Raw genomic sequence first — 25,983 nt, 5'->3', positions numbered from 1 at the left:
TGCAAGAGACATGGGTTTGATCCCTGGGTCGGGAAGATCCCCTGGAGGACGGCAATGGCAACCCACTCCAGTATTCTTGCCTGGAGAATCTGCATGGACACAGGAGCCTGGCGGGCTACAGTCTGTGGGGTCGAAGAAAGTCGGACACAACTGAGTGACTTAACACTTTCTAGCCGGTGCTCTGGGACCACCCAGCAGGACAGGGTGGTGAGGGAAATGGAAGGGGAATTCAGGACGTGGTGTGGTGGGGGAACACATGTACACTTTTGACTGATTCATGTGGATGTATGCAAAAACCATCCCTAGATTGTAAACTCATCCTCCATAGGCTCTCAAAGAGTCAGAAAAGACTGAGCAACTTCACTTTCAGTTATTCTCCAATTAAAATTAATTAAAAAAAAAGAAGCTGTGAAAAAAATTATAAAGTACAATGGATACAGTGCTGGGGGGAAAAAAATTATTACTGGACTTCCCTGGTGGTCCAGTGGTTAAGAATCCACCTGCCAACGCTGGGGACACGGGCTCGATTCCTGGTCAGGAAAGTAAGGTGCCACAGGCCACAAGGCACCTGGGCCTGCTGACTACAGCCACTGAGCCTGTGCTCTGCAACGAGAAGCCCCTGCCAGAAGCCTGAGTACTCCAACTCGAGTAGCCCTTGCTGACCGCGACTTGAGAAAGACCTCGCACAGCAGCGCAGAACTAGTGTGGCCATGAATACATAAACAAAGCAACACAGAAAACAATCACAGACCCTAGGTGTGCTCCGCAAGCGCAGTGCGGCTCTTTAACGAAGCTGCCAGAAAAAGGCAAGGCTGAACTAAAGCAATGACGGAAGCAATCTGTGTCTGGCACACGTCTTGGAAATGACAGGACTTAGAGGCCTTTAATTTGGGTTTCCCTCCTAGCTCAGTTAGTGAAGAATCTGCCTAACAGTGCAGGAGACCTGGGTTCGATCCCTTGGTCAGGAAGACCCCCGGGAGGAGGAAATGGCAACCCACTCCAGTATTCTTGCCTGGAGAATCCCATGGATGCAGGAGCCTGAAGTCAGAAATGACTGAGTGACTTCACTTTCACTTATCCTCCAATTAAAGTTAATTAAAAAAAAAAAAACATGAAGCTGTGAAAAAAATAATAAAGTACAATGGATACAGTGGTGGGGGAAAAAATTATTACAGAATTTCCCTGGTGGTCCAGTGGTTAAGAATCCACCTGCCAACATGGACACCCGTGGCTGATTCATGTGAGTGTATGGCAAAAACCAGCACAATATTGTAATTAGCCTCCAATTAAAAAAAACAAAAAGAATCCACCTGCCAATGCAGGAGACACATTTTTTACTGTCCATGGGGTTGTAAGAGTCTGACACGACTTAGCGACTAAACCACCGCCACAGGGGCCTTTAAACAACCAAAGACACTCTATAACTCTAGTCACTTATTCCCCTGTGTGTGCGCTGCTCGGTGCTGTCTGACTCTTTGCGACCCCATGGACTGTAGCCCATCAGGCTCCTCGGTCCGTGGGATTCTCCAGGCAAGAATCCTGGAGTGGGTTGCCATTTCCTCTTCCAGGGGATCTTCCTGACCCAGGGATCGAACCCCTAACTTCACTATAACAGCTCATTTCACTATGCTATGCAGACATGTGGCTTGGAAAAACAAACAGGAAAAAAAAAAAAAAAAAACACCGCTACCTTTAGAAGCTGAACTGTGTGGGTTCCTCCATCCCTCATGACTAGATATAAAGTAAAGTTCACAAGTTAATGCCTGGATCTCTTTTGGAGGTATTGAGATGAAAAATGCTATCCAATTACTTTGTCACAGATAGAAACAGTTAAGAATCCTCTGAGCGGGTTTGAAGAGTGCAGTGAACTGGAAAATACCCATCATTTTCCCCCAAAATCAATGTATTTGTTCTGTCACAGTTTATTCAGGCTAGTGATTTGTGTATCAAACTGTGGTTAGTAGGGAAATTGGCTTTCGACAGACAGGAACTAAGCAGCTTTTCTTACTGCTGCAAGTAAATAGGATTTTCTAAGGAGGGAGATGGTTAATGAGATATGAAACACTAAGGCTAAACAGGCTCCTCTACTGTCTTAACCTCACCGGTATCCCGGTGAAATTTTTCTTAATAAGTCTCGATACGTCTAGGGCCGAGGGTGGGGGGTGGGGTCTCAAGCGGGGGTGTCTGAGCCCTCCGCGGATATTTAGCCACGTCCTGGGGATGCTCTTTGGTTGAAAGCAGTGCTACAGAAGGCAGGAACCTAGTGCTCCTCCCCATCACTTCGTCCAGCACTGTAAGAATTAACACGTGTGTCGGGACTTCCCTGCCGGTCCAGTGGCTGAGACCCTTGCGCTCCCAGTACAGGCAGCCCTGGATCCATCCCTGGTCAGGGACCTAGACACCACACACCGCAGCTCAGTGTTCACAGGTCTCAACTAAAGAGCTTCCGTGTTGTAGCCAAAAGCAAAGATCCCGTGTGCCATAAGTAAGACCTGATACAGCCAAAAAAAATAAAAAAGGAAAGAATTAGATGTATGTTAAACCGCTAATTTGGCTTTTGTTTCCCTGAGCTTCCCTGGTAGCTCAGTGGTAAAGAATCCAGGTGCCATGTAAGGAGACACAGGAGACTCGGGTACAATCCCTGGGTGGGAAGATCCTCTGGAAGAGGGCATGGCAACCCACTCCAGGATTCTTGCTGGCGTATTTCCCACAGACAGAGGAGCCTGGTGGGCTAGTCCTTGGGATCGCACACAGTTGAACACGACTGAGCGAATGAGCACAAACACACACGCTCGAAGTACACCACGGTAAGAAAAAAAGTTAGTGACTTCCTTTACAACTGTATAAACCACGGCCAAGTGCGTATTCCACAGACGTTAGGACTAGCTCTTCTCATTTTTCATTGCACAGAAAAGAGGCGTTTAGAAAATGATGTAGCCTGGCCTCCTTGGAGAATAAATTCTCAACAAGTCTCATTTATGCCTAAAGTTGACTGTGGCGTTTAATGAGAATCTGGCTGTTTATTCAGAGCCTGCTGGCGTAGTTGAAATTCAAAGACAGGCTCAAATTTATCCTCCCCAGTCTTTCCAAGATAATGACCAATCTTAAATTCAGTCCTTATTTCACCTTCAAAAGGCTAAACGTGAGCTGTCCCTGAAAAAAAACACTCACACTGTGTGCAGGGAGATTGAGGACATCGTAGCGATGGAGACGGGGTTCTTCTTCCTGAGAGGGACACCATTCTGCATGGACGCCCTCCTGGGTGTGTGTGTATCAGAGAGCATCCGTGGATGTCGAAAGATCATCTCAGAGCATACACACAGTGGGTGAGCTTTAAACATGGATTCAATGATTTGTACTAATTTAGACAGATGCCAAAGCTCTATCCCTCTGCTGTTGCTGTTGTTTAGCTGCTGAGTCATGTCCAACTCTCTCTGACCCCTATGGACGGTAGGTAGCCTGCCAGGCTCCTCTGTCCATGGGATTCTCCAGGCAGGAATACTGCAGTGGCTTGCCATTTACTCCTCCAGGGGGATCTTCCCAACTTAGGGATCAAACCCTCCTCTCCTGTGTGTCTTGGAAATGGCAGATTCTTTACCAGCTGAACCACCGGGGAAGCCCCAGCCCTCTGTGGCATGGTTAATTTCAAAAGCATTTCTGCTCAGCTGTGGGGGTGATACATGACTTTTAAAAAATTTTTTCTTTTACTGAGATACAGCTGATTTACTATGCTTTTTTTGTTTGTTTGTTTTGAGTATAATTGCTTTGCATGGCTGTGTTAGTGTCTGCTGTACAAAAGCCGGTGAGTCAGCCATATGTATACATATAACCTCCCCTCTTGAGCCTCCCTCCCAGCTCCCCACCTCATCCCTTTAGGTCATCACAGAGCACAGAGCTGAGCTCCCTGTGCTGGGAAACCATAAACAAGACGAAAAGAAAACCCTATGAATGGGAGAAAATATTTGCAAACAAAGTAACTGACAAAGGAGGAATTTCCAAAATGTACAAGCAGCTCACACAGCTCAATAAAAGAAAAGAAAAAAAAAAAACAAACCAAAATGCTTAGAAGACCTAAACAGACACTTCTCCAAAAAAATAAAGATATATGGATGGCCAAAAAACACATGACTTGGTTTTTAAAAAAAGGATTTACTTCTCTACGTATCCTTTGCTGAAGACTAATATTACAGTACGTTTGGATTTCCTGATTGTATGCTTCCTTTTGAAGAAAAATAGCCCAGAATAAAACCTGGAGCGTAAAAGGCATGAAGTGAACACATTCAGACATTTGGGGGACACTACGCAAAGGGGCCCACAGATGAACTCCAAGGACCCATGATGGCAGATCAAATCAATCTTGAGGGAGATCAACCCTGAATATTAACTGAAAGGAACTTTGCTGAAGCTCAAGTATTTTGGTCATCTGATGTGAACAGTCGACTCATTGGAAAAGTCCCTGATGCTGGGAAAGATTGACAGCAGAAGGAGAAGAGGGCATCGGAGAACGAGGTGGTTGGACGGCATCCCCGATGCAATGGACATGAACAAGTGCAAAGCCCAGGAGACGGTGATGGACGGGGAACCCTGGCGTGCTGCAGTCCATGGGGTCACCAGGAGTCGGACACGGCTGGGTGACTGATCAAGCAAACAGAGAGCCCGTGACAAGTGTTCGCCTCTGTGCCTGGGTCCTCCAGGGTTTCCCTAGCGGCTGAGGTGGTAAAGCATCTGCCTGCAACACAGGAGACCCGGGTTCGATCCCTGGTTTAGGAAGATCCACTGGAGAAGGGCATGGCAACTCACTCCAGTATTCCTGCCTGGAGAATCCCATGGACAGAGGAGCCTGGCAGGCTACAGTCCATGGGGGTGGGGGTCACAAAAGAGTCGGACCTGACTGAACACAAGTGGGTCTCCTGGTAGGGTCTCCCCAGGGCTGGGGTCGTGGGGTGAGATGGGGGTCAGCTGCACCCCCTGGCTCTGCAGGGCACTACCTTCATGGGAGCGCCTCCTCTGCTGTGCCCTGTGTTGGCGAGGGCCTGGCACTCTCAGACCTCTGATGGTAAGAGCCACCAATGCTGTCTGAAAGGCCTTCTCCCGTGCTCTGGGACCACAGGGCCTGGCTTCCGTCTAGATGGCCAAACTCGCCTGACCCCGTCATCACAAGGTTACCCGGCCAGATGGCCACACCCTTCTTGTTGCATCCTAAATAGGCAGTCTCCTTCTTTCCAGGATGCCCAGGCTGAGAACGTTCCAAACCTTTAAGTCCTCCTCCAGGTTTTGCGGAACAATTCCATCTTGAAGTCTCTTCCCTCTTCCTGTCTCTCACTCTAAGTAGCCAAGAGAAACCAGGTTGCTCCTTCCACGCTGTGCTTGGAAACTGCCCCCAAACATCCAACATGAGCACCAGCGAGCTGTAGCATCCACAGAACACGGGAGGACACACACATAATTCTTCTTGGTCAGCTCATGACAAGGATGACCTTTCCTCCGCCGTCTGCTTAAGATTTCTGGGTTTCCAGGGACTCTGCTGGAAGGCCAGTGGTTAAGGGCCCGCCTTGCAATGCCAGGGACGTGGGTTCAATCCTTGGTAGGGGAATTAGGATCCCGTTCACTAAGGCTAGGCGCTGTGACTGCTGAGACCACGTGCTCCAGACCAGTCACAGCACAACTAGGGAGCCTGTAGACTGCCAAGAAACATCCCACGTGATGCAACGCAAAGTTTCCAAGGGCCACAACTAAGATCAGACTCAGCCAAATAAAGTAATTAACAACAACAACAAAACTTCGCTTCTGACTGCGACCTCATTCATATGGCCTGCACTCTCCAGGTTTCTCTAAGAAGACGGAGGCGGAGGCTCTCTCCCCGGTTTCCTGTTTTCTTTCCGAGTCCTCACCGGAACCCCCTGCGGCAGTGCAGGCTTTTGCTAACCTGAGCCTCTAAACTCACTGAACCTCTTCCTGGTCAGGAACTCAGTTACAGAGCCACTTCCGGTATTTGTTATAGAGGTTTCTCGCCTCTCAATGCCAGTCGCCCGTTCTAGTCCGTTCAGGTTGCTACAACAAAATCCCACAGACTGGGAGGCTTAGGAACCGAAGTTTACCTGGCACAGTTGTAGAATCTCGGCAGTACGAGCCTCCGTGTCTACTGGGAACCCACTTCTACATCCTCACCTGCTGCAAGCGGTGAGGGGCGCTCTCGGGGTCTCTTTCATAAGTGCACTCATCCCATTCATGTCAGCTCCATCCTCATGACCTCAGCACTTCCCAAAGACCCTCCACCTCCAGACACCATCATAACGGGGGTTAAGACTTCGACACGGGAATTTGGGAGGGATACAGTCACACCAAGGCAGTAAGTTCCATCGCCAGGGACATATGATGCCAAATACTACGGAAATCCAATCCCAGATAAAATGAGTCTTTGGACCCCATAACTTTCAAAGGAGGTTCTGAGAGGAGTTTCTCTGGTGGTCCAGTGGCTAACACACTATGCTCCCAATGCAGGGGGCCCAGGTTCGATCCCTGGTCAGGGAACTGGATGCCACACGCTGCAACTAAAGATCCCTGGTGCCCCAACTAAAACCCAACGCGGTCAGGTGTTTTTTTTTTTCAAGAGGTTCTTAGAAAAGAATCAACTACCATTGCCGCTCAGATGAAAGAAGAATATCTCCATGCCACCAAAAATGAAGCTAATATAGTTTAAGTGTGACTCATCACACAAAAGCACGTGGGTGAATGTGCACCGGGCCAGTGGTGAGAGGTGCTAAAATCAGATGCCTAAAGGCAGCAAAACCCAGTAGTAATCATCCATTTCTCAAGACTTTATAGATGTAGGTGAGCCACCCAGGTGTCACTAGTGGTAAAGAGCTCACCTGCCAGTGCAGGAGACATAAGAGACGCAGGTTCAATCCCTGGGTTGGGAAGATCCCCTGGAGGAGGAAATGGCAACCCACTGCAGGATTCTTGCCTGGAGAATCCCATGGAGGGAGGAGCCTGGAGGGCTACAGTCCACGGGGTCGCAAAGAGTTGGACTCGACTGATGCAACTCAGCACGCATGTGACCACTGTGCTCATGAACAAAGATAGGAGTACAAGAACGTTTAGGAAAGGGTAAATTCTATCCAGTCAGCGGAATAAAATAAAAGCTGGGGCTTTAATTTCATGACAGACTCACACAGGAGTGCAAAGCAGTGATGTGTGTGGCTTATCCTATTTCTTCATTATTTACTAAACATTAACTGTAATTACGGAGAAGGCAATGGCAGCCCACTCCAGTACTCTTGCCTGGAAAATCCCGTGGACGGAGGAGCCTGGTAGGCTGCAGTCCATGAGTTAGACACAACTGAGCAACTTCACTTTCCCTTTTCACTTTCATGCACTGGAGAAGGAAATGGCAACCCACTTCAGTGTTATTGCCTGGAGAATCCCAGGGACGGGGGAGCCTGGTGGGCTGCCGTCTATGGGGTTGCACAGAGTTGGACACGACTGAAGCGACTTAGCAGCAGCATCGGCAACTGTAATTAGGGCTGCCCTTGTGGCTCAGCTGGTGAAGAATCCACCTGCAATGCGGGAGACCTGGGTTCGATCCCTGGGTTGGGAAGATCCCCTGGAGAAGGGAAAGGCTCCCCACTCCAGTATCCTGGCCTGGAGAATTCCATGGGCCACACAACTGAGTGACCTTCACATTCACGTCTTGCTTTAGATTAAAAAAAAAAAGGAAAGAACAACTATCTCAGACAGTGGTTCCCACTGGCCTCATTCATCAGAACACAGCACGTCACCACCCAGAGGGGGAGGGTTTATTTTCCTGTCGTCATGCTTTTTTCTTCTTCCCTCCTGTACGCTTGACCAATCTTGCTCTTTGAACTACGTGCTCATGCGTATTCCAGGCGTCTATTTCATGCATTATTATTGCCACCATCTGCTGTCAAGGAACTAGCCACCTGTTTTTAGTTTCTGCAAAATATTAGACCATTCTACTCAACTCTTAAAATGTGTCTCGTATAACCTAGGATACATGTTAATTATTCTATTATTTTCCTTACAAGGTATTACACAGTTGTGTCAACTGTTTCTCTTCTGTTCAATGAACTCAAGTAATTACACTAGTTCTCTGAGCAGTTATTATCCAAAACAAAGCAAATCAGGAAAAAAAAAAATCCTGTTTACGTACTGCCACAGTTCACTATCCTGGAGAAGGAAATGGCAAACCCACTCCAGCATCTTGCCTTGGGAAGTCGCACGGACAGAGGAGTCTGGCGGGCTACAGTCCGTGGGGTCGCAGAGAGTGGGACACGACTGAGCGACTAAACCACCACCATGGTTCACTGCTGCTGCTAAGTTGCGGGGAGCCGGTGAGGCATTCCACTCATGACAAAGGTCATGAGGAAGGAGGCTCGGCATACGCAAAGGCGGGATCGAGCCTCAGGAGTCCCCCCGGATATTCTCGAGCATTTTCCCCCAAAAAACCAGAGTCTGCCTACTTTATTGCTTTGTGCTCTCACCTCTGACTTTACTAGGGGCTGTCCCCTACCACCATCTCACTCTCTCTCTGTCAAAGAGTTAACTTACAGCTCCAATTAATAAACTTCCTGGGCAATTAGGAGTGTTTAAATCCAAACCCCTCAGATGGCTCTCTAACTCGCCTGACAAGTTTACCCGGACTCCTGCAGCTATGCATACGATTGTTTACAGTCTCCTAGCCTCCAGAGGCACGGGAAGCTTAAGATATTCAAATAGCTTAGAGCCTCTCAGAGAGTTAAAAACTGTCAGAATAAACTAGTAAAGGATTTCATTGATGAGTCAATGCTTGTTGCCAAGTTTTCACATCCCCTAAATTGTATCCTTGAATGTGTATTAATTAATAGTTGGTATATAGAAAAAATAAGTAGTGGCCTTGGTGTTAGTAACTTTAGACCCTTAAGGTAATAAATTCTTTCTTTGTTGTAAACCCATTACACATCCGCCCTATAGAAATGCAATTTTATCTTTGGAAGATGGTGCCAAACCTTAAAATAATTACTCTTAGAGAAAATAAGTCTTTGTTGATAAGTCCTTGTCAAGAGTCATAAAATGTTAGTAGGCCTTCTGGCCAGAAGATGATGTAAATCACCTAAACCATTTGTATACGATAAATTTGCAGGAAAGAAACCTTGGTTTTTGATAAGAATCAAAGACTGCTGACTTTGCATCCCTTATTATCCTCTATGTGTAACTTAGGGTATAAAAGCCCCTGTTAAAAATAAAGCTATGGGCCTTGTTCACCAACGCTTGGTCTCCCCATGTCATTCTTCCCTTTAACTTCCAGCTGAGTCTCCATCTGGAGCGCGGAACCCACCACGCTTACTAATTATGCCTGGGCTTCTAAGACCCACTCGAGAAGGAGTCTAGGGTGAGACACCTTCCGTTATTCGAGAGGGCGCCTGTGGCCTACGTAAGTGGTGCAAACTTCTTGTCTTGAAGTTTTATTGGTCTCCCGCGTAAACCAAGCTACTCAGCTTCTTTTCTCCACTGAATTTTCCTACTGAGCTATCCTCATTCTATTGTTCTCTATATCTCTAATTAGCATATAAATAGTCGCCTAGGCCGTCTCTCCTTCGAATACCCTGGATCAGCTGGGGCTGGTCCCCAGCACTAAGTCACTTCAGTCGTGTCCGACTCTTTGCGACCCCATAGACGGCAACCCACCAGGCTCCCCCATCCCTGGGATTCTCCAGGCAAGAACACTGGAGTGGGGTGCCATTTCCTTCTCCAATGCATGGAACTGAAAAGTGAAAGTGAAGTCGCTCAGTCGTGTCCGACACTCAGCGACCCCATGGCCTGCAGCCCACCAGGCTCCTCTGTCCGTGGGATTTTCCTGGCAAGTGTACTGCTGCTTTAACAATGTACTGCAAACCGAGAGTCTAAAAACAAGACAAACGGACGATCCTAGGGTACGGAGATCGGGACCCAAAATGGGCTGGATCCACCTGAGACAAAGAATTAAGGTGATGGCAGGGCCTTCCTTCCCGGGGGCTCCTGGGGAGACTGGGTTTCCTGCTCACGTAGATCTCGGTAAAGCGTGCGGTTCCAGCAGCTGTAGGACTGTGGTCCCTCAGCGTCACTGGCTGCTCCAAGGGGTGCACACCCTCTGTGACCTCCTTATGCAAAGTCTCCTGCATCTCAGAGTCTGCAAGCGTCTCTTATTTCTAAACGCACTCAGGCTTAGCTGGGGTCTGCCCACCTAGCCCAGCACCATCTCCCCCTCCCCACTGAGATCGTCACGTTCATCCTGTCTACACGATCCCGTCTGCCAAGTGAGATGCCTGGTTCGCAGGTCCTGGGGAGTACAGTGTGGACATTTTAGTGGCGGGGGTGGGGGAAACGTTAGTCACACCCCCACACGAAAGGAATTAAGAGGGTGATTTTATCGAGCATTGGTGGAGTGGGAGCATGGCGACTAAGCAGAATGTTAGACACCTGGGCTGCTGTGGGGCCTCTAAACCAGCTCCTTTATTTTGTCCAGATCACTCAACATGAAGGATGCAGCTTCTTCGTGCTTTTAGTAGGTGCCACCTCAGTTCATTGATTTATTAATTCATATTCATTCATGGAACACAAATTGATGGAGCTGGCATAGTGTGAGGGCTGGGGACTCAGTAGGGGACAGAAGACAGCAGTCCCTGACGCTCCATGGGGCTTACACTCTAGGAGGGAAGACAGACAAAAACGAAGTTAGACAGAGCAGTAACAAATGTGTGCTGAACAGCGGTCAGTGAGTCATGGTGGGATACAGAAAATATCCAAACCACCCGACCTGCCTCCTGAGAAAGCTGTGTGCAGGTCAGGAAGCAACAGTGAGAACTGGACATGGAACAACAGACTGGTTCCAAATAGGAAAAGGAGTTCGTCAAGGCTGTATATTGTCACCCTGCTTATTTAACTTATATGCTGAGTACATCATGAGAAACGCTGGACTGGAAGAAACACAAGCTGGAATCAAGATTGCCGGGAAAAATATCAATCACCTCAGATATGCAGATGACACCACCCTTATGGCAGAAAGTGAAGAGGAACTCAAAAGCCTCTTGATGAAAGTGAAAGAGGAGAGTGAAAAAGTTGGCTTAAAGCTCAACATTCAGAAAACTAAGATCATGGCATCTGGTCCCATCACTTCATGGCAAATAGATGGGGAAACAATGAAAACAGTGACAGACTTTATTTTTTGCGGGGGGGGGGCGGTGCAAAATCACTGCAGATGGTGATTGCAGCCACGAAATTAAAACATGCTTACTCCTTGGAAGGAAAGTCATGACCAACCTAGACAGCGTATTAAAAAGCAGAGACATTACTTTGCCAACAAATGTCCATCTAATCAAGGCTATGGTTTTTCCAGTGGTCATGTATGGATGTGAGAGTTGACTATAAAGAAAGCTGAGTGCTGAAGAATTGATGCCTTTGAACTGTGGTGTTGGAGAAGACTCTTGAGAGTCCCTTGGACTGCAAGGAGATCCAACCAGTCCATCCTAAAGGAGATCAGTCCTGGGTGTTCATTGGAAGGACTGATGCTGAAGCTGAAACTCCAATCCTTTGGCCACCTGATGCAAAGAACTGACTACTGGAAAAGACCCTGATGCTGGGAAAGACTGAAGGTAGGAGGAGAAGGGGACAACAGAGGATGAGATGGTTGGACGGCATCACTGACTTGATGCAATGAGTCTGAGTGAGCTCCGGGAGTTGGTGATGGACAGGGAGGCCTGGCGTGCTGCAGTCCATGGGGCCATGGAGAGTCAGACACGACTGGGCAACTGAAACTAACTGAACTGGTAGAAAATACCAAGGGCTCTGTAGATAGAGTAGCCAGGCACAGACTCAATATAAAGGTGGAAACCATGAGCAGAATTCCTTACATATACATATATACACACACAGGTATGTGTGTGGGTGTGTGTATATATGTATATATATTGGTGGCCCCACTGCACAGCATGTGGTACTTCAGTCCCCACCCAGGGATGGGGCCTGCTGCAGTGGAAACATGGAGTCTTAACTGCTGGACCACCAGGGAAGTCCCTCCCCTCCTGTTTTATGATGAGATGACAGTGCTTTGTTCACAATCTTGTACAAGAAGAGGTGTTCTGACCCACTGCCAGCCTGATGTCTCTGTGTTGGTGTTGACGATCTGTGACAACTCAGGCATGGATTTACCGGCTTCCCTCTTTCTAGTCTTTAAGTCTACACAAGCTTAACAATTACATTATAGAAAAATATTTTCTTAAGAGAGATTGAATATCAGTGTATGAGTGAGACAAGAAGAATTGGTACATGGAGTGAAGATATTATAATCTCTTAAATCGCAGAGTAATTTCACTTGTCAGCTCAACACTTCATTAGGTATTTCAAATCATATCATTCAAATGTAAAATTCAAACAGGGAGATTCGATAGTTAAAAGAAAACAACAATGCATTTATCATTAATTCAGGTGAAACTTTTAGCTCTCACGCTCAATCCATCACCTGCTGCTGTCTGCACACACATGTTCTCTATCACCCGAGGCTTGCTATGTTTCCCACAGAAAGATAAAGTGTGAGTCCCCCAGTCGTGTCCGACTGTTTGGAGACCCCATGGACTGCAGCCCACCAGGGTCCTCTGCCCCTGGGGACTCTCCACTGGAGAATACTGGAGTGGGTAGCCATGCCCTTCTTGAGGGGATCTACCTGACCCAGGGATCAAAGCCAAGTCTCCCGCATTGCAGGCAGATTCTTTACCATCTGTACCGTGAGGGAAGCCCCACAACACCCACAGAAGGAAAATAAAACTTGGCTGGCATTTCTAAGAGCCGTGCATCCTTGCACATTAGTTGCTCAGTCGTTCCGACTCCGCAAACCCATGGATTGTAGCCTGCCAGGCTCCTCTGTCCATGGGATCCTCCAGGCAAGAACACTGGAGAGGGTTGCCATTTCCTTCTCCAGGGGATTTTCTCAACCTAGGGATCGAACCCAGGTCTCCTGCATGGCAGGTGGATTCTTTACCAACTGAGCCGTCTGAGTTACTAGGGAAGCCCTAGTGTGTCCTTGACAATTTAAAATATTTCATGTATCCCCTTACCAATGCATTGCTATTTGCAAGTCAGCTGAAATAGCTCCCAGAGATCATGAATTCTCAACCAGCTTCCATGTGTGTGTGGACAGAAAGGCGTCAATGCCAAACAGAAGAAACGAAAGGGAGCATTCGGTTGAAAAGGTTAAGAGACCCGGATTCCCACTGGCAATCGGTACAGCCTGGGGCGTGCCACATAAAATCTTTCTGCCCCTTTCTTCTGTTAAGAAAGCAACAGAAGAGGCGTTAATCTTGCCTGTCCTGCCTGATTTACAGAAGGCGTGTGGAAGGACTGAAGTCTTACGTGAACTGCAGAGCATTAACCTACAACAGTGTAAAGAACAGTTATTGGTACTCAAGTTCACCCACAGAGTAAATGTGGCCACACTGAACATCACGAGACAAGACACCGGGCTCGTCCACAGGCCTCTGGGAGCCGCCTGCTGTTTTGTGGCCTCAGGAACACTGAGATCCATCCATGAGACGCAGGACTGATGGAGCACCCATTATCTATGAGGCCCGAGATGCAAAGCTGGATTTAGAGCAGGGGTTCACAACCTCCGGGGTCTAATGCCTGAGGGCCCGAGGCAGAACTGATGCAATAATAATAGAAATAAAGTGGGCAATAAATGTGATGTGCTTGAATCATCCCCGAAACTTCCTCCTGCACGTTTCCCCAGTCCACGGAAAAACTGTCCTCAGTGATACAGATGAACCTACAGAACAGAAAGAGACTCACAGACTTACAGAGGACAAACTTACGGTTGGCTAAGGCGGTGGGGGTGAAGGATGGGGGGTGGAGTTGCAGAGTTTGGGATGGACATGGACACGCGGCCGTATGTACCATGGAGAACCCACAAGGACCTGCTGGACAGCACAGGAAACTCTGCTCAGTACTCTAATAACCTTATGGCCACCAGGGGGAAGGATGGGGGAAGGGATAGTCAGGGAGTTTGGGGTGGACATGGACACACTGCTGTATTTAACATGGAGAACCAGCAAGGACCTGCTGGACGGCACAGGGAACTCTGCTCAATACTCTGTAATAACCTTATGGTTCCCAGGGGGAAGGATGGGGGAAGGGATAGTCAGGGAGTCTGGGATGGACATGGACACACTGCTGCATTTAACACAGAGAACCAGCAAGGACCTGCTGGACGGCACAGGGAACTCTGCTCAGTGTCACGTGGCAGCCTGGATGAAGGGGAGTTTGGGGGAGAAAGGATGCATGTGTATGTGTGGCTGAGTCCCTTTCCGTCCACCTGCAACTATCCCAACGTTGTTTATTAATTAGCTATACCTCAATACAAAATAAAGTCTTTAAGGGAAAAAAAGAAAAAGAAAAAAGTGTTCCATGAAGCCATCCCTGGCGCCAGGAACGCTGGGGACCTCTGACTTAAAGACCCTGCATGTTCACTGATCAACACGCACACCGGGCTGGCTGGCTCCCTGCACCGTGGGGTGCGGCCGCCTTTACCTTGACGAGGTCCTCCCTGGAGGGAAAGCTGGACACCAGGCAGTTCCGCCTGGTCCTGGTGTTGGTGATGGAGACGTGCAGGCGGCCGTGGGCCAGCTCGTGCGCGTTGGCAGGGAGAATCGACTCCACTCCGCTCCTGGAGGAGAGAAAGGGAGCGGCCTGCAGGACTGCACCCCCTCGGGCCTTCGAGCCTTCTAGCTGCCCCCACCCGAAATCCATGAGATAGTCCAGACAGTGACAGGAACGCCAGAGGCTTAGCAGCTGCAGAATCTCACACGTCCAAATCCAAAAAGATGTAAAAGCGGTGGAGCAATGCCTCGCCCGTGTGTTGTGGACAGGACAAGGCAGCCAAGATTGGCGGGAGGAGGTGGTCACCGTTTATACGGGGCATTGGGGTTAGGTGGGCTCCTTGGTTACAGCAGGGACCAGCTCATAAGTTTGCAGGTTAACGACCATCGTGGAGGACAGCCATTCCGCTTCATGAAACTGGCAGGTGGAGCCCCTCTGGCCTAAAGATGAGGAGGATCTCGGGGCAGAGACAAGCGAGGAGACGAGACTGGGTGCCTGGGTAGCCAGGACAGGTCCGGACAGGGGATGTACAGAGAGCAAGAGAACTGCCATCTTGAGCAGCCTGACTGTCCACCGCACGCTTCCCCTTTGATGACTGGCCGCCTTGTGAACATCTGAGGAGTGACAATGCTGACTGAGCTTGCTACGGTTCATCCTCAGCAGCCCGGTTACGCAGGCTCTGCGGTGAAACGTACTATATACACGCTCTGCTGACAATGCTGCCTGAGCTCGCTACAGCTCATCCACAGCATCCCGGTTACGCAGGCTCTGCGGTGAAACGTTACTATATACACGCTCTGCTACTCAGTCATGTCCGACTCTTTGGGACCTCATGCACTGCAGCCCGCCAGGCTCCTCTGTCCATGGGATTCCCCAGGCATGAATACTGGAGTGGGTTGCCAGGCCCTTCTCCAGGGGAATCTTTCTGAATCGAACCCGAGTCTCCTGTGTGTCCTGCATTGGCAGATGGATTCTTTGCCACTGTGCCACGTGGGAATATATATATTCCCACCTGGAATCAAGATTGCTGGGAAAAATATCAATAACCTCAGATATGCAGATGATTCGACCCTTATGGCAGAAAGTGAAGAAGAACTAAAGAGCCTCTTGATGAAAGTGAAAGAGGAGAGTTAAAAAGTTGGCTTAAAACTCTACATTCAGAAAACTAAGATCATGACATCTGGTCCCAACACTTCCTGGCAAATACATGAGGAAATAGTCACAAACTTTATTTTTGCAGGCTCCAAAATCACTGCAGATGGTGACTGCAGCCATGAAATTAAAAGACACTTGCTCCTTGGAAGAAAAGCTATGACCAATCTAGACAGCATATTAAAATGCAGAGATATTACTTTGCCAACAAAGGTCTGTTTAGTCAAAGCTATGGTTTTTCTTTCCAGTAGTCATGTTTGCATATGAGAGTTGGACTATAAAGAAAGCTGAGGACCAAAGAATTGATGCTTTGGTGGTGTTGAACTGTGGTGTTGGAGAAGACTCTTGAGAGTCCTTTGGACTGCAAGGAGATCCAACCAGTCCATCCTAAAGGAAATCACTCCTGAATATTCATTGGAATGACTGATGCTAAAGCTGAAACTCCAATACTTTGGCCACCTGATGCAAAGAACTGACTCATTGGAAAAGACCCTGATGCTGGGAAAGATTAAAGGCAGGAGGAGAAGGGGACAATAGAGGAGATGGATGGATGGCATCACCGACTCAACGGACATGAGTTTGAGCAAGCTCCGGGAGTTGGTGATGGACAGGGAGGCCTGGTATGCTGTGGTTCATGGGATCACAGAGTCGGACACGACTGAGCGACTGATCTGATCCGATCTGATATATATATATATATATATATATAAATACGTACCTCAACCGGGCCATGAAATCATAGCCAGGTGTTAGTGCCCCAAAAGACTGCCTTCGGATTTCTTCAGCAAAATCATAGGTAAACTTGTTGCATTCCTGAAAGAGAAAATTAATAGGTGAGCCTATGTTTTGTCAGAAGAAAAGTCATTCTGGTTCCAGACCTCTGTGCCCACCACACAAGGTAATTATATAAGTGATAGTTGCTCAGTCCTGTCTGACTCTTTGTGACTCCATGGACCATAGCCCACCAGGCTCCTCTGTCCATGGGATTCTCCAGGCACGAATACTGGAGTGGGTAGCCATGCCCTCCTTCAGGGGATCTTCCCAACCCAGGGATTGAACCCTGCATTGCAGGCAAACTGTTCACCATCTGAGCCACCAGGGAAGCCTGCCAAACGCAATACCTGGACCCTACAAAGCTAACCCCAGGTGTCGGGTGCTTCACAGGCTAGAAGCCCTTCTGGGCCTGATCCTCACCCTCCACTCCTGGTCCCCAGGCAAGCTATGTGTTCTCCCAATTACAATCTTATTTTTTTTTTTTTTTTTATCACCTTTGGAAAATCCTTGAAGGCTGGATTCCAATGCTAACTGAGCACTTTCTTCCTACAGACCTCTCTAAGGCAACTCCTCTCCCACAACAATTCTGTGGCCTCAGAAACGTTTCAGTTGCAGCTCTGCAACAGCGCTGCCAATTAACACCAACGCCGACAACAGAGAAAGGAGTCGTGATGACTGTCGTCTGCAAAGAGCAGATCACAGTCTCTGGAGGTTAGGCTGGGGCAAAGGTGTTCAACAAAAGCCCCCCTGCTCCCTAAGTGCGGTCTCACAGGCAAGCCAATGCTGGATCCTCTATTGGCACGTGCTCACGTAAGATTGCAAGGTGGGTTAACATAAGTAAAACAGACAGCCAGTGGGAATTTGCTGTGTGACTCAGGGAACTCCAACTGGGGCTCTGTGACAACCTAGAGGGGTGGGATGGGGAGGGAGGTGGGAGGGGGGTTCAAGAGGGAGGGGATATGTTATACTTATAACTCATTCATGTTGTAAAGCAAAAACTAACAGAACATTGGAAAGCAACTGTGTACTGTGCTTAGTCGCCCAGTAATGTCTGACTCTTTGCAACCCTGTGGACTGTAGCCCGCCAGGCTCCTCAGTGTGTGGGATTCTCCAGGCAAGAATACTGGAGTGGGTTGCCACGCCCTCCTCCAGGAGATCTGCCCGACCCAGGGATCGCACCCAGGTCTCCCGCATGGCAGGTGGATTCTTTACCATCTGAGCCACCACGGAAGCCTGGAAAGCCACTATACTCCAAGAGAAAAAAATATCCTATGAGAAACCATAATAGAAAAGAATATTAAAAATTAATGTATATATATGTGTGTGTGTATAACTAAGTCATTTATTGCCCAACAGATATGAATAACAACTTTAAATCAGCTATACTTCACTAAAAAGAAATAAGAAAAATAGAATTTGGGATGGGACGTAGGAGTGAGTTTTAAAAAGAAGGGGATATATGTATACCTATCTGATCCACGCGGATGTATGGCAGAAACCAACACAATATTGTAATTATCCTTCAATTAAAAATAAGTAAAGGTTAAAAAAAAAAAGAATGCAAGGTGGATATAATCACCACACAGGACAGATAGGAAAACTGAAGTTTGTATGGTTAAGCATCTTTCCTACCATGTCATCAAGAATGAGTGTCATAGCCAGGATTTGAACCCAGACCCATCCTTGACTTTTTTAGTTCATCCATCCAGCAAGTTACTGACACCAGACTTTGGGCTCGGCACTGGGATTCACGAGATACACAGAGCCCCTGTGTGAGGGGAGACACTGGCCGAAACCGCCCATCCTAACTCGGCCCGATAGCAACTGTTTACATGAGTTATTTTACGACAGGAGGTTCCCGGAGGAGCGTGTAACCAGCAAGCCAGCACGGAGGAGGAGTTAGGGAAAGGTCAAAGGGAGGACACCACGCGTCTTTCCACCTCCCAGAATCCTTCTTGCAGGCATCCACCTTGGCTGAGCAAACAAACAGGAAGGGCCGTGACTCAGACTGATGGCCCAGAGACAACCCGGAGACTAATCCCCTCACCCTAAAACCCCAGACTTCGAGCCATGTGGCAGAGTAGTCCTCCTGGGTTCCCTCACCCTCCTGCTCTCCACCAGGGCGCCCCTTCCCAAGAAAGTCTCTTGTGTTTAAAATGTTTTGGTTCTGAACACTTAAGTGTGAACTTGAATTCATCCCTGGGCACGGAAGTGTTAATCATTATATGATGACTATTCCAAGTGGTTAAGAGAATGCATGTAATTAACAAACAGAGTATTTTCCACCCACTGAGGCCAGTTCTCAAAGTCAGAGAGAGCATCACGACCATCTAGAAGCAGAAAATTGATTTTAAAAACACTGCTGCTGTTGTCCTTTAGTCGACTGTCTAGAAGCAGAAAACAAATCTTAAAAAACACCGTCGTTGCTGTTGTTTGGTCGCTAAGCTGTGTCTAAGTCTTTTTCGACCCCATGGACTGCAGCCCGCCATGCTCTTCTGTCCATGGGTTTCTCCAGACAAGAATACTCGAGTGGGTTGCCATTTCTTTCTCCAGGGGATCTTCTGGACCCAGGGATTGAACCCGAGTCTTCTGCATGGCAGGCAGGTTTACTACTGAGCCACCACGGAGGGCTTAAAAATACAGACTGCATTAAATGAAAAACTTAATGAAAGCTTATTATTCTTACTTCTAGATAAACTACTTCAAATTCAGGGCTTCTTACTATGGGAATGAAAAAGCCATTAATTACATTCCATTATCATCCCATTTAAATTACAGGGTCATGTTTTACTTTACAGGCCTGTCTGTAAGTAGAAGCAAGCTAAGACTTCATCAGCTACATATTCCAGGCCTTGAGGACAGGCCCTGTGTTCTCATGATCAGTTAACGGAGAAATAAACGTTTGCTGGAAAGAAACAAAGCTGGAATCTTAAGACTAAAGAAATACTCATGAGCAAAATAAGGCATTTTGTTTCCTTGTCTCATTGTCACCCCCCGAATAATCTTCTTTTCCAAATGGAGAGCACAACTCTTTAAGGGTGACGCTTTAAAAGAAATCTTAACCTTTTCTGTTTCCCAGGCAAAGGATGACTTCTATGCAGTTAACTTAATAGAGTTAAACAATCATCTTCCCTGTTTGTTCTTAATTTACTGATGAGCAACACAGCCTAGTTACTACTTAATTACCTCTATTTTCTGCGGCGCTGTCAGGAGAACCGAAGCAACCAAGGATCCCGCAGAAGCCCCTGCACAGGCCTTGACATCCTTCAGCAGCTTTCTGCCGTGGTTGTAGAGTGCCGATGCTGCCCCCAAGTGGTAAATGCCCAGAAACCCACACGCTGCAAAGGACAAGTTGATGTGCTTCATTCTAGCTGCGAAAGTGGGGAAACAGAACCCAAGAAATGCCTGTAAGGTGGTATAGTTTGTTCCACATGGATGCTAGTCATCATTTCTTAGAAGTGATGAGATAAATACAATTATGTATGTTTAATTATATATATATATATACACACACACACAAATATATGCATATGGGCTTCACAGATAGCTCAGTTGGTAAAGAATCCACCTTCAATGTGGGCTAAACCCCGGTTCGATTCCTGGGTTGGGAAGATCCCCTGGAGAAGGGATAGGCTGCTCACTCCAGTATTCTTGGGCTTCCCTTGTGGCTCAGTTGGTAAAGAATCCGTCTGCAATGCAGGAGACCTGGGTTTGATTCCTGGGTTGAGAGGATCTCCTGGAGAAGGGAAAGGCTACCCACTGCAGTATTCTGGCCTGGAGAACTCCATATAGGGGTTGCAAAGAGTATGTATATGTGTCTGCTACTGCTGCTGTTAAGTTGCTTCAGTCGTGACCGACTCTGTGCGACCCCACAGACCACAGCCCACCAGGGTCCCCGGTCCCTGGGATTCTCCAGGCAAGAACACTGGAGTGGGTTGCCATTTTCTTCTCCAATGCATGAAAGTGAAAAGTGAAAGTGAAGTCACTCAGTCGTGTCCGACTTGAGTGACCCCATGGACTGTAGCCTACCAGGCTCCTCCGTCCATGGGACTTTCCAGGCAAGAATGCTGGAGTGGGGTGCCATTGCCTTCTCTGGTATATGTGTCTACATATAATTTTCTGGTCTAAGCATATTTTCAATCAAAGTCTAACTGAACATCCAAATCTTTCAAGGAAACATTTTCTTTTCCCTCACTCACCCTGACCCAATATAATCATATTAATTAAAAAAATTAACATCAGTTTATATCTGTTCAGTACATAGACTATGCAGCCTACTTTCTAATTACTTAGCAAAAAGCAAATGGATTAATTTCAACTGGCAAGGCATTTGGCCTTTTTTCTTAACCTTTTGAAACATTTGGGGGTCTGGGTGATTGGTAACATTAGTAACATCACTACAGACTGTAGCAAACTCCAAATTAAAGACACATTTGCTCTTTGCCAAGTGGCATCAATAAATTTAAATTAGACAGCTTGGCTCCCTACCCGTTTCCCTTGTGAGCATTCCTTTGTTTTTGTCCTGCTTTTGTTTTTAAACGGATGCTCACAATTATTCCATAATGCAATACTGAATTATTCAACAATTTAATGTATTTCATAGGGAAGTTTCTCAAGACAAACTGAGACTGCGACTGCCAAGTGCAATTGAAGGCCCAAAGAAATGTCACCTGCACCATCTGATATTCGCAACAAATTTAACTGTAAAATTCCCCCCCCCCCCCCAAACCTCTGGGGGCACGATTTCACCATGTGTATAAAACATTCACCTTTGCAATGCTCTTCACTCCGAAGGGGAAAGGGGCATCACACCGGATTTTGGTACCTTCAGATTAGGTATTTGGCCTGGGCTTGGAATTTAGGAACTCAAGGACCTGATCCATCCTAAAAGAAATCAGTCCTGAATATTCATTGGAAGGACTGATGCTTAAGCTGAAACTCCAATGCTTTGGCCACCTGATGCCAACAATTGATGCTTTTGAACTGTGGTGTTGGAGAAGACTCTAGAGAGTCCCTTGGACTGCAAGGAGATCCCACCAGTCCATCCTAAAGGAGATCAGTCCTGGGTGTTCATTGGAAGGACTGATGTTGAAGCTGAAACTCCAATCCTTTGGCCACCTGATGCAAAGAACTGACTCATTTGAAAAGTCCCTGATGCTGGGAAAGATTGAAGGCGGGAGGAGAAGGGAACGACGGAGGATGAGATAGTTGGATGACATCACCGACTCATGGACATGAGTTTGAGCCAGCCCCGGGAGTTGGTGATGGACAGAGAGGCCTGGCGTGCTGCAGTCCATGGGGCCACAAAGAGTCAGACACGACTGAGCGACTGAACTGATCTGAAGGCCCTGATGCTTGGAGCCAGGCCTTGCGCGTTCAGTCACTGAAGCCGAGCCCCGGTTTGGGTTTAATTTCTTAAGGATGGACCGGGGAGAAGCGTTTGGGTGCTCAGCCTCCAAGGAGCCGGCCCAGCAGTCGCAAGCCCAGTGCCCAGCCTCCCACCCTCGAGGTCTGGGTGCGGCGGGAATAAGGACTCCTCCTACCCAGACCCGCTCGCCCCTGGAGACACATGGGCTGGCCAGAACGTGCGGCCCGCCCTCCGCCCCCCGCTCCCGGTCCCCCTCTACCAACGCAGGTCTGAGACACTTCGGCGCAGAGCAGCATTCTCCCGCCCTCAACCGGAACCGGAAGGCGGGGTTAGGCCGTCATTCAACTTGGCCCCGCCGATCAGGGCGGGACGACGCGCGCCCTGGGCCCGCCCAGGAAGGTTCCGCAGGTAGAAGGCAGGCGCCCGGTCTACGACGTCATCGCGCTGACGCCGGCGTCCACTCGGCCCCGCCTGCTCCGTTGAAAATGCCGAACCTAACATGGCGGCGCGCGCTCGGCCCGCTTCACCCTGGTGTTTCCTCTCGCGCGGGTAAGGGAGACGACATTCTGGGCTCGTACCGTCTCCGGATGGCTAGGGTCGGCCCTTACCTGTGAGTCCGCTGACCTCCGAACGACCCGCCTGTGCCTTGCACCGGAAGTGCTTGGTCCTGTGGTCGGCTGTTTCCCGGAAGTGGTTTCCCGTCTCCTTCTCCTCGAGGCGGGCTCGGCTGTCCGTGTTAGGGCGGGCCGTCCCTCGGCTTTTGCAAGCCAGCCTGTGATTTGTTCCTCAGCATTATTGGAGAGGCCGAACTACGGCTTTGGGCTGCGTTCGGTTCCTCAGGCCGCCTTAGGTTGTGTGGATAAGGGTTGTGTTAACCTTTCTGAGCTTCCCAGGTGACTTCTCTGCAAAACGGGGTGGCAAAATGCGAGCTGGCGCTAACGCGTGGAAGTTCGTGTTGCAAAGCCGGCCTGCAACGGACCAGCCTCTTGCTTTCGTCAGCGGGCACCACTGGCCCTCGTTAGACCTAAGTATGGCGGCCCGCACTCGGCTGGCATTCCCACCCAGAGTCAAAGGACCGGCGGCTCTTTCTGTCCCTGAACAATGTCTTCCCTGTCCAATCCTAACAATCAAGCCTGGAGGAATTGGTGGGCTTTGTGGTGGAAGGTGACCCAGATCCCCTTGTTGGAGGACAGGTTTATTCACACCGAAGCTACAGAAGAGAATCTGAAGGATGCCAAGAGAGTCTCTTAGCGGGAGAGGGAGTGGGCGGGAGCTCCCCAAATGGCCTTTCCCTTGCACCTTTTCTTTCTGCCCCGTTTGAGATTCCAGGGCCCTGGACTCTGCCCCAGGACACTTTCTGTAAGCAAGAGAGCGAAGGAGGTGATTTTGTTTTTCTTTCTTGTGAACAGCAGATCATGAAGACACCCTAACAATGATGGGTAGCACAACTGCCTTATGCTGAATTCTTGACTGCATTAGGGTTTAGTGAAGGGAAAGGGGAGTGGGTATAGCAGGACATGTAGAAGGACGCTCTGTTCAATCTTTAATCCTTCCACTGCCTTCTAACTCTGGTAGGGTGTGGTCTTTCCAAGAGAGCATCCTCCAGGGAACTTACTGGAAAAGAGAAACCCAGGCCTCAGATCTAAAGCAGAGTCTGCGTTTCAGCAGAATCCCCAGAAGTTGCTTATTATTTCCAGGCAAGAGTACTGGAGTGGGGTGCCACTGCCTTCTCCGTCTCAACCTGCTGGCAGTGCCCAAATGCACGAAACAGTTGGTTGGCTACCATGACCACCAAATTCTGGCTCTGTGGCACCACAGATTTTTGCTCTGTGGACCTTATCTCTCCTTAGATCTGTGATGCCACCACGTCACTTTAAGCCAGACCACCCCAGGTGTTAGGCCAGGCCTTTGCCAAGTTTAGCAACAACAGCAAGCAGGTTGATTCAGAAGATAGATGAGCACTATGTCCCTGGGGCAGCAAGGCTGAACACCACGACTCGGAGATCCTTTGTTAAAAGAGAGAATGAGATCAGTGGTTATTACCACCCCTGTCGGTGAGTGTGATCCCACCACATTTAAGGGTCACGGAAAAGTGTTCACGAGCTCTATAATATAAGTCTTAACAATTTAAACTCTAAAAAATAAAGAAACATCCCTCTTCTCTCCCTTTTAGCCCTTGTCATACCTACATGTGACTAATTAAAAGGTTCATTTGCATGCAATGAATTAAAAGGTTCAGTTCCCTTTCCTTAAGGAAGAATATCAGATTTAAGCGTATTTGTTTTCCTAATCTCAGCTCCGTGCATACTGCTTCTCACATAGTGCATGATTAATAAATATTTGTTGTGATTGTTGGATTTAAGTAAATTACTCTTGTGAGTGAATAGTACTTTAATTGCCCTTTAAGATCTTTTTTTTTTTTTCCCCAGTATATCTTTTGCCTGTTTTTGTTGCTGTTTTCCCCAGTAACTTAGTTTTGAACTGGCTTATTTGCTAGCCATTTATCATACATTTATTAAGGACCCATTGTTTAACAGACATAGTGCAGGTACCGGGCACACCCAGTTAACAGGGATTCATTCTTCCTCACCTAGAGCCTAGTGGGCAGGGAGGCAGTCGATGTGTAATTGTAGAGGCGTGATCGTGTGCTAGTACACAGGCACACGGAGATGCTGTGCATGTCCACACTGAACTGGGGCCTAGTGAACCCTTAGCTCTGAGAGGCACCCACGACAGCAGCTGGCACAGAAGCAAAGTGCCCAAGGCTTTCCCTGTCCTCAATTTGAGTGAAAGTTGCTCAGTCGTGTCCGGCTCTTTGTGACCCCATGGGCTATACAGTCCATGGAATTCTCCAGGTCAGAATACTGGAGTGGGTAGCCTTTCCCTTCTCCAGGGGATCTTCCCAACCCAGGGATCGAACCCAGGTCTCCCACATTGCAGGCGGATTCTTTACCAGCTGAGCCACCAGGTAAGCCCACTGGTGTGGGTAGCTTCTCCCTTCTCCAGTGGATCTTCCCAACCCAGGAATCGAACTGGGGTCTCCTGCTTTGCAGGCAGATTGTTTACCAACTGAGCTATCAGGGAAGTCTGTCCTCAACTTCTACAAAATTTGATCATGTGTTTTCATCAAGAAGGAGAAAGATGCAGGCAAGGGATGCTTGCCACCCCTCTGCCCCAGGGACAGGGCCAGAGTCTCTCCTGTTGCAGTCTGCCGTCCACGTGGTGGGATTTGTGTTCCAGCCTTGGCATCCTAGCACAGGGGAACAGGTCTGTGGGGCAGGCCATCATTCTGTGTGACACCCTTATGGTCCCTCCGTGTGGCAGCTCCTCACCCCTGTCACCTCCTCCCAGAACTCTGCATGCTGAGCCTGATGGAGATGAAAGAAGAAACGCACAGGCTTCAGTTTCAGGGGGTTGTGGCCAGAGCATTGGCCCCCACAGCGGCGCCCTTGCCCCAGAGGCATCGAGGTGGTACCGCAGGTCGCCATGGCCTGGTGAAAGCATCCCTTGTGTCGAGACCACCGTAGAGTTCGGAGGAAGGCACTTCTGCAGTCCTGGAGTAGAGCATGCCCTGGGCACCCACAGAGAAGGAGGCTGCGTTCCTTCCCACAGGTTGTTGCTCAGGAGGAAGGGTAGGCAGCTGTTGGTGAATGACACCACAGGGAGGGAATAAAGGCTGTTTAGAGGGAGTTAGCGCAGAGCCAGGGCTTCCCTGGTGGTTCATTGGTAAAGAATTCACCTGCAATGCAGGAGACCTGGGTTTGATCCCTGGGTTGGGGAAGATCCCCTGGAGAAGGGAAAGGCTACCCACTCCAGGATTCTGGCCTGGAGAATCCCATGGACAGAGGAACCTGGCGGGCTACAGTCCATGGGGTCGCAGAGTCAGACATGACTGAGCGACTAAGCACAGCACAGCACCACGCTGAGAGACAGGGACAGAGAAGCTGGCCTGGGAGGTGTGATGGCGTTTGTTGGGCCTGGGGAGGCAACTGTGGTCTTCCCATACCACACCCACCCTTTTCTCTTTGTCTTCTTCAATGAGTTGAAACTGAATTTCTAAATCTTGC

The 25,983-nt window shown here is 48.6% G+C and overlaps 2 protein-coding genes across 32 annotated transcripts in view; one reads left to right on the top strand and one right to left on the bottom strand.

Moving 5' to 3' along the window:
- PNPLA4 (patatin like phospholipase domain containing 4) overlaps nucleotides 1–23,656 on the bottom strand; it is a 61,702-nt gene extending 38,046 nt beyond the window's left edge. For 3 of the 10 annotated variants that reach the window (XM_024988337.2, XM_015461822.3, XM_059883579.1), the window contains exons 1-4: nucleotides 22,176–22,234; nucleotides 19,735–19,919; nucleotides 16,493–16,587; nucleotides 14,554–14,689 (exon numbers count right to left, since the gene is read on the bottom strand). In XM_024988337.2, coding sequence (XP_024844105.1) covers nucleotides 14,554–14,689; nucleotides 16,493–16,587; nucleotides 19,735–19,919; nucleotides 22,176–22,212 — 453 coding nt within the window. In that variant the 5' untranslated portion in view covers nucleotides 22,213–22,234. 10 annotated transcript variants of the gene reach the window in all.
- Nucleotides 21,970–25,983, top strand: part of LOC101902122 (uncharacterized) — a 493,329-nt gene continuing 489,315 nt past the window's right edge. For 14 of the 22 annotated variants that reach the window (XR_009493626.1, XR_009493624.1, XR_009493623.1 and 11 more), the window contains exon 1: nucleotides 22,395–22,465. Coding sequence is in view for 6 of the 22 variants with exons in the window: in XM_059883919.1 (XP_059739902.1) it covers nucleotides 21,970–22,465 (496 nt within the window). In the remaining 16 variants the exon portion in view is untranslated. Of the gene's footprint in view, nucleotides 22,466–25,983 lie in introns of all 22 variants that reach the window. The other 8 variants (XR_009493621.1, XR_009493622.1, XM_059883919.1 and 5 more) reach the window with 1 other exon arrangement.

This window comes from Bos taurus, chromosome X (genome assembly GCF_002263795.3).
Source record: "Bos taurus isolate L1 Dominette 01449 registration number 42190680 breed Hereford chromosome X, ARS-UCD2.0, whole genome shotgun sequence".
Lineage (NCBI taxonomy): Eukaryota > Metazoa > Chordata > Mammalia > Artiodactyla > Bovidae > Bos > Bos taurus.
Note: the sequence above shows the minus strand (reverse complement) of the source record. Positions and strands in the feature narration are given on the sequence as shown.